The sequence below is a fragment of the Anomaloglossus baeobatrachus genome, chromosome 12, assembly GCF_048569485.1.
Source record: "Anomaloglossus baeobatrachus isolate aAnoBae1 chromosome 12, aAnoBae1.hap1, whole genome shotgun sequence".
In the NCBI taxonomy this organism is placed as follows: domain Eukaryota; kingdom Metazoa; phylum Chordata; class Amphibia; order Anura; family Aromobatidae; genus Anomaloglossus; species Anomaloglossus baeobatrachus.
Genome location: NC_134364.1, coordinates 41,787,595 through 41,802,170, shown reverse-complemented (window position 1 = coordinate 41,802,170; position 14,576 = coordinate 41,787,595). Strand labels below are relative to the sequence as shown.

Genomic DNA, 14,576 nt, shown 5'->3' with positions numbered 1-14,576 from the left:
CCGGCTGCCGCTGCATGCAAGTACAGGTACCCGGCCGCTTGCATGCAGCCACAGGCACCCGCCCGATCGCTTCAGACAGGACCCCCCCCCCCCCGCTACCGCTTTATAAGACGCACCCCCCATTTTCCTCCCAAAATTTGGGGAGGAAAAGTGCGTCTTATAAAGCGAAAAATACGGTATATATATATATATATATATATATATATATATATATATATATATATTATATATATATATGAGAAAAACTATGAAAAAGAAAAATATATATATATATATATATATATATATATATATATATATATATATGATGAGAAAAAAAAAAATATATATATATATATATATATATTTATATATCTATATTTTATTTTTTTCATATTATATATGTATATATAATATATATATATATATATATATATATATATATATATATATATATATATATATATATATATATGTAATATATAAATATAATTTTTTTTTTATTTTTTTTTTTACGTAATCCCTAATTACACCTTATCCTGGTAATGGCTGTGCATGCTGGTGGTGTGACAATCTGCGTGACGTGGCTGCCCATAACCCTGAGCCGGCTCGGGACCGTGACGAGAGGCGCTGGCATCTGCAGGGGCACATACATTGAATGTATGTCTGAGTCCGCCTATATACCCACAGGCATTTGTGTACCCAGTTAATTGCATGATGCTTTTACCTAGTGATATCATGGAAGCCATTGTCTGCATTATTTCAGTACCTTGTGGCTTTTTGCTACTTAAATGGCTTATTTAGGATAAACAAGGGAAATTTTATTTTTCTTATATAAAAAAAAAACCAAACCAACCTCCTTTCACTTGTGTCTGTTATCCCATGAGCTTTTTTTAACCTCTGCTGTGCTGGTGGAACATTTGCTTGTTGTCTATAGCACTGCAGGGGGCTTGGGGTGGGGAACGGGGGGGCTAACGTCGGTGATATTATAAGTGTAGGGTTTTCTAGCCGTCCTATCCTGAACAAGCTGCAACCTTTTCCCTCATCCCGTATCTTTGTATTATATTGTACAGTAGGTTCGGTGACTATATCTGCATGGTTCTAATACGAAAATATATTCTATATAAATATTTATAAATATATATGTAAAAAAAAATAATATAAATATATATACGGTACAGTAAAGACATATCGCATACTCATCCTGGAGGCCATAGCATCTCCTTTTTTACTTGTGTGTGCCTGATTAAAAAAAAGAAAACGTTTCAGCCTTCCGCAAATACTTTCCCAGCATGGCAGAGTTTACACAAGTGTTTTTTTTTTTTTTTTTATTATATATATTTTTATTTTATGCAGATATTGACCAGTATCCCACATACTGCCTCCACATTGCCGCTCATACATCCACAAATTCCAAAAACTGGTTTTAATAAGTGACCATTTCACTTATTCAAGTGGTTTCCGTCCGGAAACGACAGCCGGTAGTCACATTCAGTAGAGCTCGTGCCACCCGCAAATTGAAGGCAAAAATCTGATGGTTTGCCAAGGATTTCTGCTGTGGATTCACCGGGAACTCGCCGGAATATGACCTAACACTAAACGCGAAGGGATGGCAAGAGTCTCGGAATTGTGTTTTTTGTTTGTTTGTTTATATGTTGATACATTTTAATTTAATTGTATTTATAAATTATTTAAATATACTCGATCAGTGTTCTTCAGGTACGTTACGTGTAGGCATGCAAGCCCCCTCCTACCAACGGATTGCCAAGCTTCAATGGATTTTTTTCGCTGTAGCTCCCAAATTGAGTGTGCCTTATATCAATGGGAATGTCCGGTAATGCTGCCTATGTATTCACCAGCCAACTTTTGAGCAAGGTGATCCCTAGCAAACCTAGGATGATTTATATTATATTATATTAATGCGGGGGAAATGTTTCATTGCATGTCAACCATTTAAACTGATGGCAGGCCGTGTGATAAATGAGCCAGGGTTAGAGCTAGAGTCGGGCGAGTACCTAACTATTCGTACTCACTATACTCATAACGAGTACTGTCTAATACTCACATATTCATTCCGAATAGCGTGTGCAATGCAAGTCAATGGGGAAAAAACTCTCAAAGTAACCAGTAGCCCGAATTCAGCACTATACACTAGTTGCGTATTCATTCCAAATAGCGTGTGCAATGCAAGTCAATGGGGAATACGCGCGATGTAACGCGTAACCCGAATGCCGTACTATTCACTACTCACACGAATAGTACAGCATTCGGGTTACTGGTTACTTTGCCAGTTTTCCCCATTGACTTGCATTGCACACACTATTCGGAATGAGTACGCGAGTATTAGACAATGCTCGTTATGAGTATAGCGAGTATGAATAGTTAGGTACTCACTCAACTTTAGTTTAAGCCGTTCTTTTATAGTGGCTGTAAATAATTTTTAGGCCCCCAATAGGTAATTTGGAAAGGTAAATTGCAACTTTGCGGCCAATAGTAATAACGGCTAAGTGGCTTCTATTGTGACGTGGAAATTCAAAAAATGTAATTATTCTAACTGTATGCTGCTGCGGGCACCTGCATCTGGTATATCAGAGCTACAGGTTACAGTGGTAGCCATTGTCCATCCTAACAATTTACAGCTATCATCTGATTTATGATGCCCAAACTGCAGGCAGCATGAATCCATTCTGGTCTGTGTCGTTGCAGCCAGATATATTTTTCTCCAGAAATTCATAGGAGACATAGAATATCTGGAGACTAGTGATGAGCGGGCACTACCATGCTCGGGTGCTTGGTACTTGTAACTAGTGATGAGCGACCACTACCGTGCTCGGGTACTCTGTAGTCGTAACTACTGATGAGTGGGCACTCCCATGCTCGGGTGCTCGGTACTCGTAACTAGTGATGAGCGGGCACTATCATGCTGAGGTGCTCAGTACTAATAATTAGTGATGAGCGGGCACTACCATGCTTGGTACTTGTAACTAGTGATGAGCGTGCACTACCATGCTCGGGTACTCTGTAGTCGTAACTAGTGATGAGTGGGCACTACCATGCTCGGGTGCTCAGTACTCGTAACTAGTCATGAGCGGGCACTACCATGCTCGGGTGCTCAGTACTCGTAACTAGTGATGAGCGGGCACTACCATGCTGAGGTGCTCAGTACTAATAACTAGTGATGAGCGGGGGCAGTACCATGCTCAGGTGCTCGGTACTTGTAACTAATGATGAGCAGGCACTACCATACTTGGTACTTGTAACTAGTGATGAGCGAGCACTACCATGCACTCAAGCATGGTAGCGTTCACTCATCACTAGTTACGTGTACCGAGCATCCAAGCATGGTAGTGCTCGCTCATCACTAGGTACGAGACCTGAGCATGGTAGTGCCCGCTCATCACTAGTTACGAGTACCGAACACCCGAGCATGGTAGTGCCCGCTCATCACTAGTTACGAGTACAGAACACCCGAGCATGGTAGTGCCCGCTCATCACTAGTTACGAGTACAGAACACCCGAGCATGGTAGTGCCCGCTCATCACTAGTTACGAGTACAGAGCACCCGAGCATGGTAGTGCCCGCTCATCACTAGTTACGAGTACAGAACACCCGAGCATGGTAGTGCCCACTCATCACTAGTTACGAGTACCGAACACCCGAGCATGGTAGTGCCCACTCATCACTAGTTACGAGTACCGAGCATCTGAGCATGGTAGTGCCCGCTCATCACTAGTTACGAGAATCAAGCATTACCACTGGAGACCATAGGCAGAGATGACACTAGTCTGGTGCGGCCCTTGACCGGCTATTTCCAGCACTTGCATAGGTGATTGACAAGTCTCTCAGCGAAAAACCTGTCAATCCCCTCTAGCAACGCTTCATCAAATCAAGGACCCTTAGAAAATAAAGGCAATGGATAATCTCCTCCCAAAGTTGCGCTGCTCCAGCGTCCGTCAGCACAGCTGTTTTACAGTAGCTGACGTGACATTGCTGTGTTACATGGCTGCTGCAGTCAATCGGCGGCTGCAGCCTTTATTATTTTGTCAGAGGAGTTGTACGGATGTAGCTCATCAATTTTCCATCAGATATCTGGCTGCTGATGGGCTGCAGCGGTCATGTTGACACAACAATGTCATGTCGCCTGCCATGGACAACCCCCTTTAAGGGCAAAAGTTTGGTTTGTCCCCATTTTGTGTGCCAAGTGACTTGGCTTAATTTGATGTCCTTATTCACACATAATTGTGGATATATTAACGAGTTCATCTATTCCAGCCCCGCACGGTTCACAGCATCATTCTATGATGTGACCGGAGGTGGAGATGTCACTATCTTAAATTCCCATAATCCATGGCTATTATTTTGTCAGTGACCTCCATATAAAATTTTGGACTTTTTTTTATATTTATTTATTACAATTGGACATCTTCTGTAAAATAACACACTCAACGGAGGGAGCGTGGTGGGGATTTTTTTTATTTTTTAATCTTTTCAAAATATTTCTCCAATTTTAAATGGAAGATTTAACTGTCTGATCTATTATAGGGCAAATATTTTATGCTCCGATCAGACAAACAAGCTGATTAATTGTCCAATGTGATAAAAAATTGTGTAATAATTCTATATAAGGAAAAATATGACAAAAATTAGAAAAGGACGACTGTGATTTCTGAACACTAGGAGAGATTCATGAGAAGTCTGTTGCACTTATTTGCCCCAAATTTATGAATATTTTTCAAAATATTTGATACATTTGGAAAATCTTTAGATCTATCATTTTTTTTTTTTCTAAAGATGTGATTCCGGGTTTTACAGCAACATTGCCGAAGTGAGAGCTGTGATTTGTTATTTTTTTTTAATTTTTTTTTTTCTTTTTTCATTATTCACAAATCTGGAGGACTTAAATTTTCATAGGAGGCAAGAGTGGTGTAAAACTGAAAAAAAAATCAAAAAACAAATCCCACTTTTTACAAAATCTGCAATTTTTCATGCCAAAATGATGTTTTAAAAACTCAAGTGTTTGGCTGATTCTATTTCCCTTGCAGTTACTCTTGAATGTAACTAAATGTGAATTATCTCTGTCTGATTTTTAGATCTTTTAAAAATGGGTAATAGTTCAGTGCTATGTCTATATTTTTTAATTTTCAGGATTTTTTTAAATTTATTAATTATTTTTTTAATGTTTCTTTTTTGCTGAAATATTTCTTTTAAAAACAAAAACAACTTCTCATATGCAATTCTGCCGTCTCGTAAAAATAAGCAGCTTCCTAATGTCCAGATTATATAGTATATAATTTCCTGAATATAATATAAATATGTATATAGATTGTGACGCGTGTAAAAGGATAATGTCTTAACTGTCATCTACGGTTTTTGTTACTTTTTCCTCTTTTAAGGCTACATCCTTGATAAATGACTGCTGTAAAAACATTGTGCAGCCTCCATGTTTTCCTGTGGGGGAGAAAAAAAAATGCTGATAGCTTGCAATAATTGCAAAAAAATTGTGATCAATTCTTTTCCTATCGGGATACATTGAGGTTGCATTGTACCGCAATGTGACCAAAAGTTGCCATATAGGCCCAGCGTTAGGGCAGGTTTACAAGGTTGTCTCTGGGGGTCATCATCCCCCTCCCTTTTTCTTTTATTACTAAACTAATTGCAATCGGAACAAGAAAATCGATCCTTTAGAACACTGACCTCTATTATGACTGTGTAAATCTAAAAAAAATATTAAAAATTGAGTCTTCAGTGGTTGATCTCTTTTTAAAGGGAATCTGCCACCAGGATTTTGCTAGTGTAGGGGCAGAAATCCTGATTCCAGCAATGTATCACTTACTGGGCTGCTTGCTGTCATTTTGATAAAATCACTGTTTTATCTGCTGCAGAACTCAGATTGTTGAGCTGTGTGTAACCCCGCCCACACCACTGATTGGCAGCTTTCATCCCATGTACACAGAAAGCTTCCAATCGTTGATGGGGGTGTGGTTGGACTACCTAACCGCAGGCCAATTAGTCCTGTAGTGATTATCTCCAGCTGATAAAACAGTGATTTTATCAAAACTAATCACAAACACATCGCTGAAATCAGGATCTCTGTGTCCACATTATGCTGTTCTTAGCTTAGGTGGAGAAAAACCTGGTGACAGATTCCCTATAGTTCCTAACTGAAAAGATGGTAACAAATAACAAGCCTTGTAGCACTGAGCCGTTAAAACAGAAAAATGTATTTTTTCTTTTATTTATTATTCTGTTTGTACATTATTTGAGGTACTAACTTTCTTCCGTGAATGGGACCGGGTCATCCATTAACGGAAAAGTTGAATATGCACTTTTTTTTTTTCTATTATGTTTTTATTTTTATTTTGCTGTTATATTACAATTCTGGTTGTAACTGTGACATAACATTTGTGTAATTGCTGCTATATTGTATTTATTATGATAATTTGTATATTTTTGCTTTTTTTGTGCAGCAATTTTTAAATGTGTTGTTTACATATGAATGAAATTTGCCATGTCTCCAAATCCCTAAAAAAAATGAATTAACTTGGGTTGAAATATATATTATATATATATATATATATATATATATATATATATATATATATATATATATATATATAATTTTTTATATATATATATATATATATATATATATATATATATATATATATATTCAAATCAACAGTTCAATTATCCCCTTTCAATCTTAGTTTACACTGCTGCAAATCTCGCAATATGGCCGCAACAGCAATCTCGGAGAGGTCAAAACATTGATACTGACACTAGTAAATAGGTTGCTGTCATCAAATGTCATCACTGCTGTAAAGTAAACCAGCGGGGGAGGGGAAGCATATTTTTTTCTTTTTAATTAATTTTTAAACATGTTATAGGGTGGAAAACCATACAAAGCAAATTTTGCAGGCACCGTCAAAAAGTTAGCGAAATCCACAAATAGTAATTCTGTTATACCATTTTTTTGGTCTCCTTCTTTCTACAAGTAGGATTGACCTGATTCAAAACTGCAGGACTAATGGGATATTAAAGGGAATCTTTCACCAGGTTTTTGCTACCGCATCTGAGAGCAGCATAATGTAGTAAGAGACCCTGATTCCAACGATGTGTCACTTATTGCGCTGCTTGCTGTCATTTTGATAAAATCACAGTTTTATCCGCTGTTTTCTGAATGCTGAACTCTGTATAACCCTGCCCCGACTCCTGATTGGCAAATTTGTTCACATGTGCTGCCAATCAGGTGATGGGGGCGTGGTTGGACCACCTGGCAGCAGGCCGGTTAGTCCTCTAGTGATAATTTCCTGCTTTATAAAACAGGGATTTTATCAAAACTACACTAAGCAGCTCAATAAGTGATACATCGCTGGAATCGGGGTCATTGCCTCTATATAATGCTGCTCTCAGATTAGGTGTCAGATCCCAGAATATGCCCTATAGCAGCAGTTTTAACACAACCTGGATCTGTAGTAATTAAAATAGTAAAGTATTTATATAAAACTTTTTTTTTTAATTTTACTTTTTTTATTTTTTTAACTTAATTGAATCAAGATTTAATTCCAGAACCTATAATAAAGGAATTGCTATTTTTGCATTTTTCTAAAAGTTTAGGCCGTGTTCTGCAATGCATTTTAATCCTGATTTTCCAATTTTAATGCTAACACACAAAGGGTAAAATAATCTTTTAGGTGGCGCCAAAAGAGGGGGGGGGCTTCATATTAAAGGGTGTGACAAAATGAATTACAGCATTCATAGGGTGGTACAAGTGAATAAGCCCCAGATACATTGCACACATGGATATTTTTCTCCATTTTTTTTTTTATTTTTTTTTTTTTATTTATTCGATTGTGTGTTCTGGTTGGAATCATCTCAAGCCTTTTGTGTTATTTTGGGGCCAAAATCAGAGTAGCATAAAGTCTTTTATCTGGCCGCAGTCATTGTAACAAGTTGTGTATAACCCAGCACCATAAGCAAAAAGGAGAGAAATGGAGAATAAATGTAAAAAAAAATAATAAAAAAAATGGGAAAAATAGACTTCTACTACGTCATCCCAAATAAAATTTGTATGTTTTAAGCTTGTAAACGGGCACTTTGGGAAAACTGTGCCATCAATTCAGGTACTTGCTACTTTTTTTTTTATTTCATGTTGTTTTTTTCCCCCCTGAACGTGTAAAGATCAAATAAAAAAAAAAATATTCAACAATTGGTGTTTGTTTTATATTTACTGAAATGTATAAATGTGTATTCAGCCACATAGGACTTTACAATTCAATCTGCATCTATGACTTTCTTAGACCTGATGATATTGTTGTACTTACGAAATCCATGTTCGTATAAGCCATCTTGAAAGTTTTCGTAAAATTAGCATTTTTAAAATCCGAGCTCCTAAAATCCCCATTCTGACATGGATTTTCAATGTAAGTCCACCTGCCTCATCAGGGATAAAAGATCCATTTAATAATGTTTATAATCTGTATTAGGAAATTTGGCCGCAGATCCTCTTTAAAGGTTGTGAACTCCTTTCGACGGCAAAAACCTATTTTACTTACCGTATATTAGTGGCTAGTGTAGTTTCATTTTTAGGACCCCCTGATATTCAGTTTGCAGCCTGACCCAGGTTTCAGCTTTTTCTTTCTAGAGGTAGTAAATAGGCTGGATGTGAGCTCTGTGTGTATACAAGCTATCATTTTCATTATCAGCACAGCTTCTATCCTGCACTTATTTCCTCTGTGGTCCACCTTCTCTCTAGCTTGTTTTTCCTGCCCTCCCGGAGACTGTACATGCTTTCCCCCCTGTCCACTGGAGATCCGTGTACAATTCCATCCATTCAGTTATCTTTAACACAGAGAGAGGAAGAACAGACATCAGAAGAAGGTGGTCAGACATATTTGGAACATTTTCACAGATCGCTCAGCTAGATAAAGGATTTACAGACTCTTCAATAATAATATGGTAGAAAATGTCTGACTACTTAGGAAAGTGCTTAACTTTTATGTTTTGGAAGCAAATGAACAATAAAAAATAATGTAATAAGCTATACATAAACTTTAAAGAGTAACTGAACGTTTGGAACCAAATTTAGTTTTGTGTGTGTATATTTCTCTATTTGTCTGCAGACTGAGGGGAGGGTCTGTGTCTTAAGACCCCCACAAAGATTGCTGAAAAGCACACAGCTCCTGTCCAGGGCGAAGCATATATTCAGTAGAAAGCGCGGAGCCTAGGCAAAGGTTGCAGTCACTTTTACAGCTTCTGCTGCCCCCTCCCGGAAACGTAGCGTAATCAGTGACGCTTCGTTTCCAGGAGGGGGCAGCAGAGGCTGCAAAAGCGACTGCAGCCTCTGCCCTCTCATGACGCTTTGTTTGAGTATCCTAGCATGCACTGGCATTGAGTATCCCAGCATGCACTGCTCATTTCAGGAGTTGGGCTAATCCCAGCACTATGTGAACAATGACAGTGCACTCTCTGTTGCTGGCTCAGATCGGCAATTAGGTGCTGGCAGGAGAGCAATACCTGGCGTGCAGACACCAGTGATGTCACTTTTGGGGCATGGCGCTGGCCTTTGCATGTCGGGCATTCTGACAAGACAACGCAATCTTTTGTCAGCTCGTTACCGCTAATCTGAGACTGCAACAGAGAGTACGCTTTCATTGTGCACATGGTGCTGGGAATAGCCCAGGCCCTGAAATAAGTGTCACTGATGAAGCTTTGTTTCAAGCAGGGGACAAAGGCTGTGACAGTGTGACTGCAGCCTCTGCCTCCTCATGACGCTTTGTTCTAGAATCCCAGCATGCATTGGGATTCTCAAACAAAGCATCATCAAAAAGGAAGTGAAAAGAAGTTAGCGAAGAATAGGGAATTTTTAATTCAAGTATATTAGAAAATAGTTCAGATTATGGCAATAAATAGAGATTTAGGAGGAAAATGACTTTGGATTTATGAACACCCCTTTAAGGCGTTGTGAGTCTCCATTCTATAGTCATTCCTACACTCAGTGCTGTCTATTGCTCTCCTACTTTTTACCTTCGCGAAATCTAGATCTCCATTTCTATTTATTTCCAATCTGTGGAACTGTCCCGTATAATGACAAAACTCACTCTGTCCTCCCCAAATGTTCTCTGTGACTCGGCAGATGTTGGAATGAACAATTTCTTTTAGGTTTTTACTCATCATGAAAGGGAGGTAGAAGGTTAGGAGGAACCGCATTTTTTTTTAAATTTCTTATACATTTCCAATGCTGGACCCTGACCACAATGAACCTTGGCACTTGCCTAGTTTTACCCAAAGCGAAGGCCCTGTCCTAGCACTATGGATAGTGCACAACTATCTAACCTTGGTGAAAATCTTGTCCAGGCCTTGGGGTGCGTGCCTGCAGACATGTGAATCCTTACAAAGCGCAGTGTGCACACTATCAGGAGTCTCCAGTGTCAGGATCGAGTGGGCGTTTGAACGCACGTATGCAATTTGCCTACATGCGGTCACGTGCCGACTAGACGTGCGCTGCCTCTCTCAATATGTGACAGATCGCAAACTTGTGGTCACATGACTTCCCACAGGACGATCTTGACAGTGCACACACTGCACGTGGGGAGGATTCATACATTTTACTTGTGCCACAGCCCCTTTAGGCCTTGTGCGACTGCGCACACTGCGTTTTTACCCGTGGTTTTACCCGCAGTTTTGCTGCAGAAATTTCTTGAGAAATGCTTGAAATCTTTCTGCAGAAATTTCCCAGCAAAACCTATGGGAAAAAAATAGCTGTGCGCACACTGCCTTTTTTTTTTCTCAAGAACATTCTTTCTGCAGAATTTCTTGAGAAAATGAGTATGTCACTTGTTTTCCACAGGTACCTGCGGTATACCCCTGGAATTTCATTCCATTCACTGTAATGTAATCGCGAAATACCGCGGGGATACCACAGGTAGCAAATGATGTGCGGTATACCCCCGGTATAGCCGCGATTTGCCTGCGGTAATGCTCATCGCTGCCTGCGGTTTTGCAGGAAGTGATGTCATTATGACAGAAGAGGAAGTAGAGCAGAGTAAACACACACAACATTCCCTGGACGCCGCACAGAAGCACTTCTGTGTGACCTCCGTTGGGTGCCCGTGCAGTCTGTGTCCCGCTTCAGCCCCGCCGCTGCCTGCCCTGCACTGTAGTGTCTGTGTCTGCCCGCAGTATCAGCAGCTTCTCACACTGCAGTGCTGGCAGCCGCGGGGATGACGAGCGCTGCTGGCAGGAGGTTAGATGAGATCAATACCTGCTGTGACGATCTCCTGTACTCCTGACGTCAGCGCTGTCACTGCCTTCCATTGCCCACGACGTTCTCACGTCACGTCTCGCGGGCGGCCCGAGACTGTCTCTAGCGGTGATGCCACGGGCTCCCGCGATTCTTCGCTGAGAATGCGGCGGGCATAGAAGGCAGTGACAGTGCTTACGTCAGGAGAGCAGGAGATCGTCACAGCAGGTAATGATCTCATCTAACCTCCTGACAGCAGCGCTCGTCATCCCCTGCAGTGACCTGGGCTGACCTATTGATGTTAGCTCAGGTCACTGCACTACTCTCCCAGCCAATGGGGAATATTCTGTTCTTCATTGACTGGGACAGTGACTATGGTATGGATCGTCGTGGGATCCCCTTATTGGATTACGATGGACCTGGATTTGATTGTTCTTTTCAATAAATTGGTGAAAGAGGAAATGTTTTGGGGAGTGTTTTTTCAAATAAAAAATAGACAACAAAAAAAGTTTTATTTCTTACTGACTGGGTTGGTGATGTCAGGTATCTGATAGACGCTTGACATCGCAAACCACAGGGCTTGATGCCAGGTGACATAACACATCTGGCATCAACCCCATATATTACCCCGTTTGCCACCGCACCAGAGCAACGGGATGAGTTGGGGGCAAAGCGCCAGGATTGGCACATCTAATGGATGTGCCACTTCTGGGGCGGCTGTGGCCTGTTATTTTTTAAGCTGGGGGGTGTCCAATAATGGTGGACCTCCCTAGTCTGAGAATACTAGACCACAGCTGTCTGCTTTACCTTGGCTGGTGATCCAATTTGGGGGAGACTCCACGTTTTTTTGTTTTAAATTATTTATTTAATGCAAAATAACAGCGCTCTGTTTTGGATTATCAGCCAAGGTGACGCTGCCAGCTGTGGTCTGCAGGCTGCAGCCGTCTGCTTTACCCTAGCTGGCTACAAAAGATGGGGGGGGACCTCACGTCGTTTTTTAATTATTATTATTTATTGGCTAAATACAAGGCTAAGCACCCTTTACTGCCACATGAAAGTCACTAAAGGGTGCCAGCTTAGAATATGCAGGGGGTGGGACATTATATAGGTCTTTCTCATCTTATCTATCTATTCATTCCTCCATCCCTCTATCCATTATCTGTCTATCTATCTATCATCTATATTATTTATCGCAGTTACAGCATAAAAAACGGTAGGGACCAACCTGCGGAAAAACCGCATGCGTTTTCCTCACGGTTTTGGTGCGGATTTTTGCTGCAGGTGCGGTAATCTTCAACTGCCAGAAGTTTCTCAAGAAATTTTCTTGAGAAAAGGCACTTTTCTAGTGCGCACATAGCCTAAATGAGCCTTTCAATAAGTTGGAAAGATTTTCTGAAGGAGAATACGTCTCCGTCCTGTTTTCTTCTGATCATTAAGGGATCAGGCTGGGACTTCATCTTAAATGCTGAAATCTCTTCTGTTAAATAAATAAATAAATAAACTTAGATTCTCCTTCCTCAGCTGCGTGTTCTTGGCTGCAGCTCTCAATCTATGGACACTGATGGGCTGCAGCTCGCAAGCAGTGGACACTGATGGGCTGCAGCTCGCAAGCAGTGGACACTGATGGGCTGCAGCTCTCAATCTATGGACACTGATGGGCTGCAGCTCGCAAGCAGTGGACACTGATGGGCTGCAGCTCTCAATCTATGGACACTGATGGGCTGCAGCTCGCAAGCAGTGGACACTGATGGGCTGCAGCTCTCAATCTATGGACACTGATGGGCTGCAGCTCGCAAGCAGTGGACACTGATGGGCTGCAGCTCGCAAGCAGTGGACACTGATGGGCTGCAGCTCTCAATCTATGGACACTGATGGGCTGCAGCTCGCAAGCAGTGGACACTGATGGGCTGCAGCAGTCACACTTCCATTAGACGTCTGCGGGACGTGTGAGCGCTGCTGCTTATCAGTGTCTGTGGATTGGCTGCAGCTCTCACATTGCACGACGCTCAGCGGACAGCAATAGGCTGCAGCGGTCACACTTGCCCTGTGCCTTCCATCCCTCACCAGACCAGAGGAAAACAAGGTTTTTCATGAAGCCCCGCCCCGTGTGGAGGCATACTCCCTGTCGCCCCGCCCCTTCCCGTCTCCATCCACGTGTACCTAACTCCGCCCCGTGAGTGACGTCAGAGGTCCAGCGGCTGGCGCGCGGAGCACGGAATGGCGGCGGTGCTGGAGCTGCTGCTGCAGGAGCGGGTGGCGGCGGACGCGGTGCTGCGCTGGGTGACGGAGGTGGGTGACCCCGGTACACGGCCGCCGTCATGTGTGGCCTGTGTACGGTGGACGCAGCCGTGGAGAGAGTTTTACCTCAGGACTTGGTGCCGTCTGCCGTTCTCTAGACCTCTATGCCGCCTCCTGTGCCCACTGTAGGGGCTGACACTTGTGTGCCATGGGGGCGACTTGCCAAGTGGAGCCCCCAATGTAAGATGCTATGGGTGTCCTCACCTCATCTGTGGCCTGTGGGGCTGCATCTCCTTGGTGACGGTTACCATGGCAGCAGGCACAAAATGAGGGGGTAACTATAGTGAGTGCAGGGGTTACAGGTGCTCATTGGCCAAAACTATTATAGACCAGATAGTGGTGTCCCCCAAAGTTTCCAGGTAGCCCCCTGTATCCGGGGGGGCCGAGCTATCGCTCCCTCACTGCCACTGTGGTCCCCAAAGGCTGGCCCACTGTGACGACACTGCAGCTGATGATTGCACAGCATTTCGTGTATCCTGCAGTGTGGCCCTGGTGCTTAAGGCGACTAAAACTTATGGACCGGGTAGTGGTGTCCCCCAAAGTTTCCAGGTACCCCCTGTATCTGGGGAGCCGAACTCTCTGCTCCCTCACTGCGTTCCCCAAAGGCTGGTCCACTGTGACAACGCTGCAGCTGATGGCCGGTCCCTGTCCTTGCCCAGGCAAGGTACACAGATCAGAGGCAGACCGGTGTGACACTGCAGCTGATGGACGGTCCCTGTCCTTGCCCTGGTAGGGTACACAGATTAGAGGCAGACCGGTGTGATGACACTGCAGCTGATGGACGGTCCCTGTCCTTGCCCTGGCAGGGTACACAGATCAGAGGCAGACCGGTGTGACACTGCAGCTGATGGCCGGTCCCTGTCCTTGCCCAGGCAAGGTACACAGATCAGAGGCAGACCGGTGTGACGACACTGCAGCTGATGGACGGTCCCTGTCCTTGCCCTGGTAGGGTACACAGATTAGAGGCAGACCGGTGTGACACTGCAGCTGATGGACGGTCCCTGTCCTTGCCCTGGTAGGGTACACAGATTAGAGGCAGACCGGTGTGATGACACTG

The 14,576-nt window shown here is 42.7% G+C and overlaps 1 protein-coding gene across 1 annotated transcript in view; it reads left to right on the top strand.

The window, feature by feature from the left end:
• The first annotated feature begins 13,399 nt into the window (after positions 1–13,399).
• Positions 13,400–14,576, top strand: part of CDAN1 (codanin 1) — a 207,687-nt gene continuing 206,510 nt past the window's right edge. Inside the window, exon 1 of the mRNA XM_075330481.1 lies at positions 13,400–13,510. Within this exon, the coding sequence (XP_075186596.1) occupies positions 13,439–13,510 (72 nt within the window). The 5' untranslated portion in view covers positions 13,400–13,438. The remainder of the gene's footprint in view (positions 13,511–14,576) is intronic.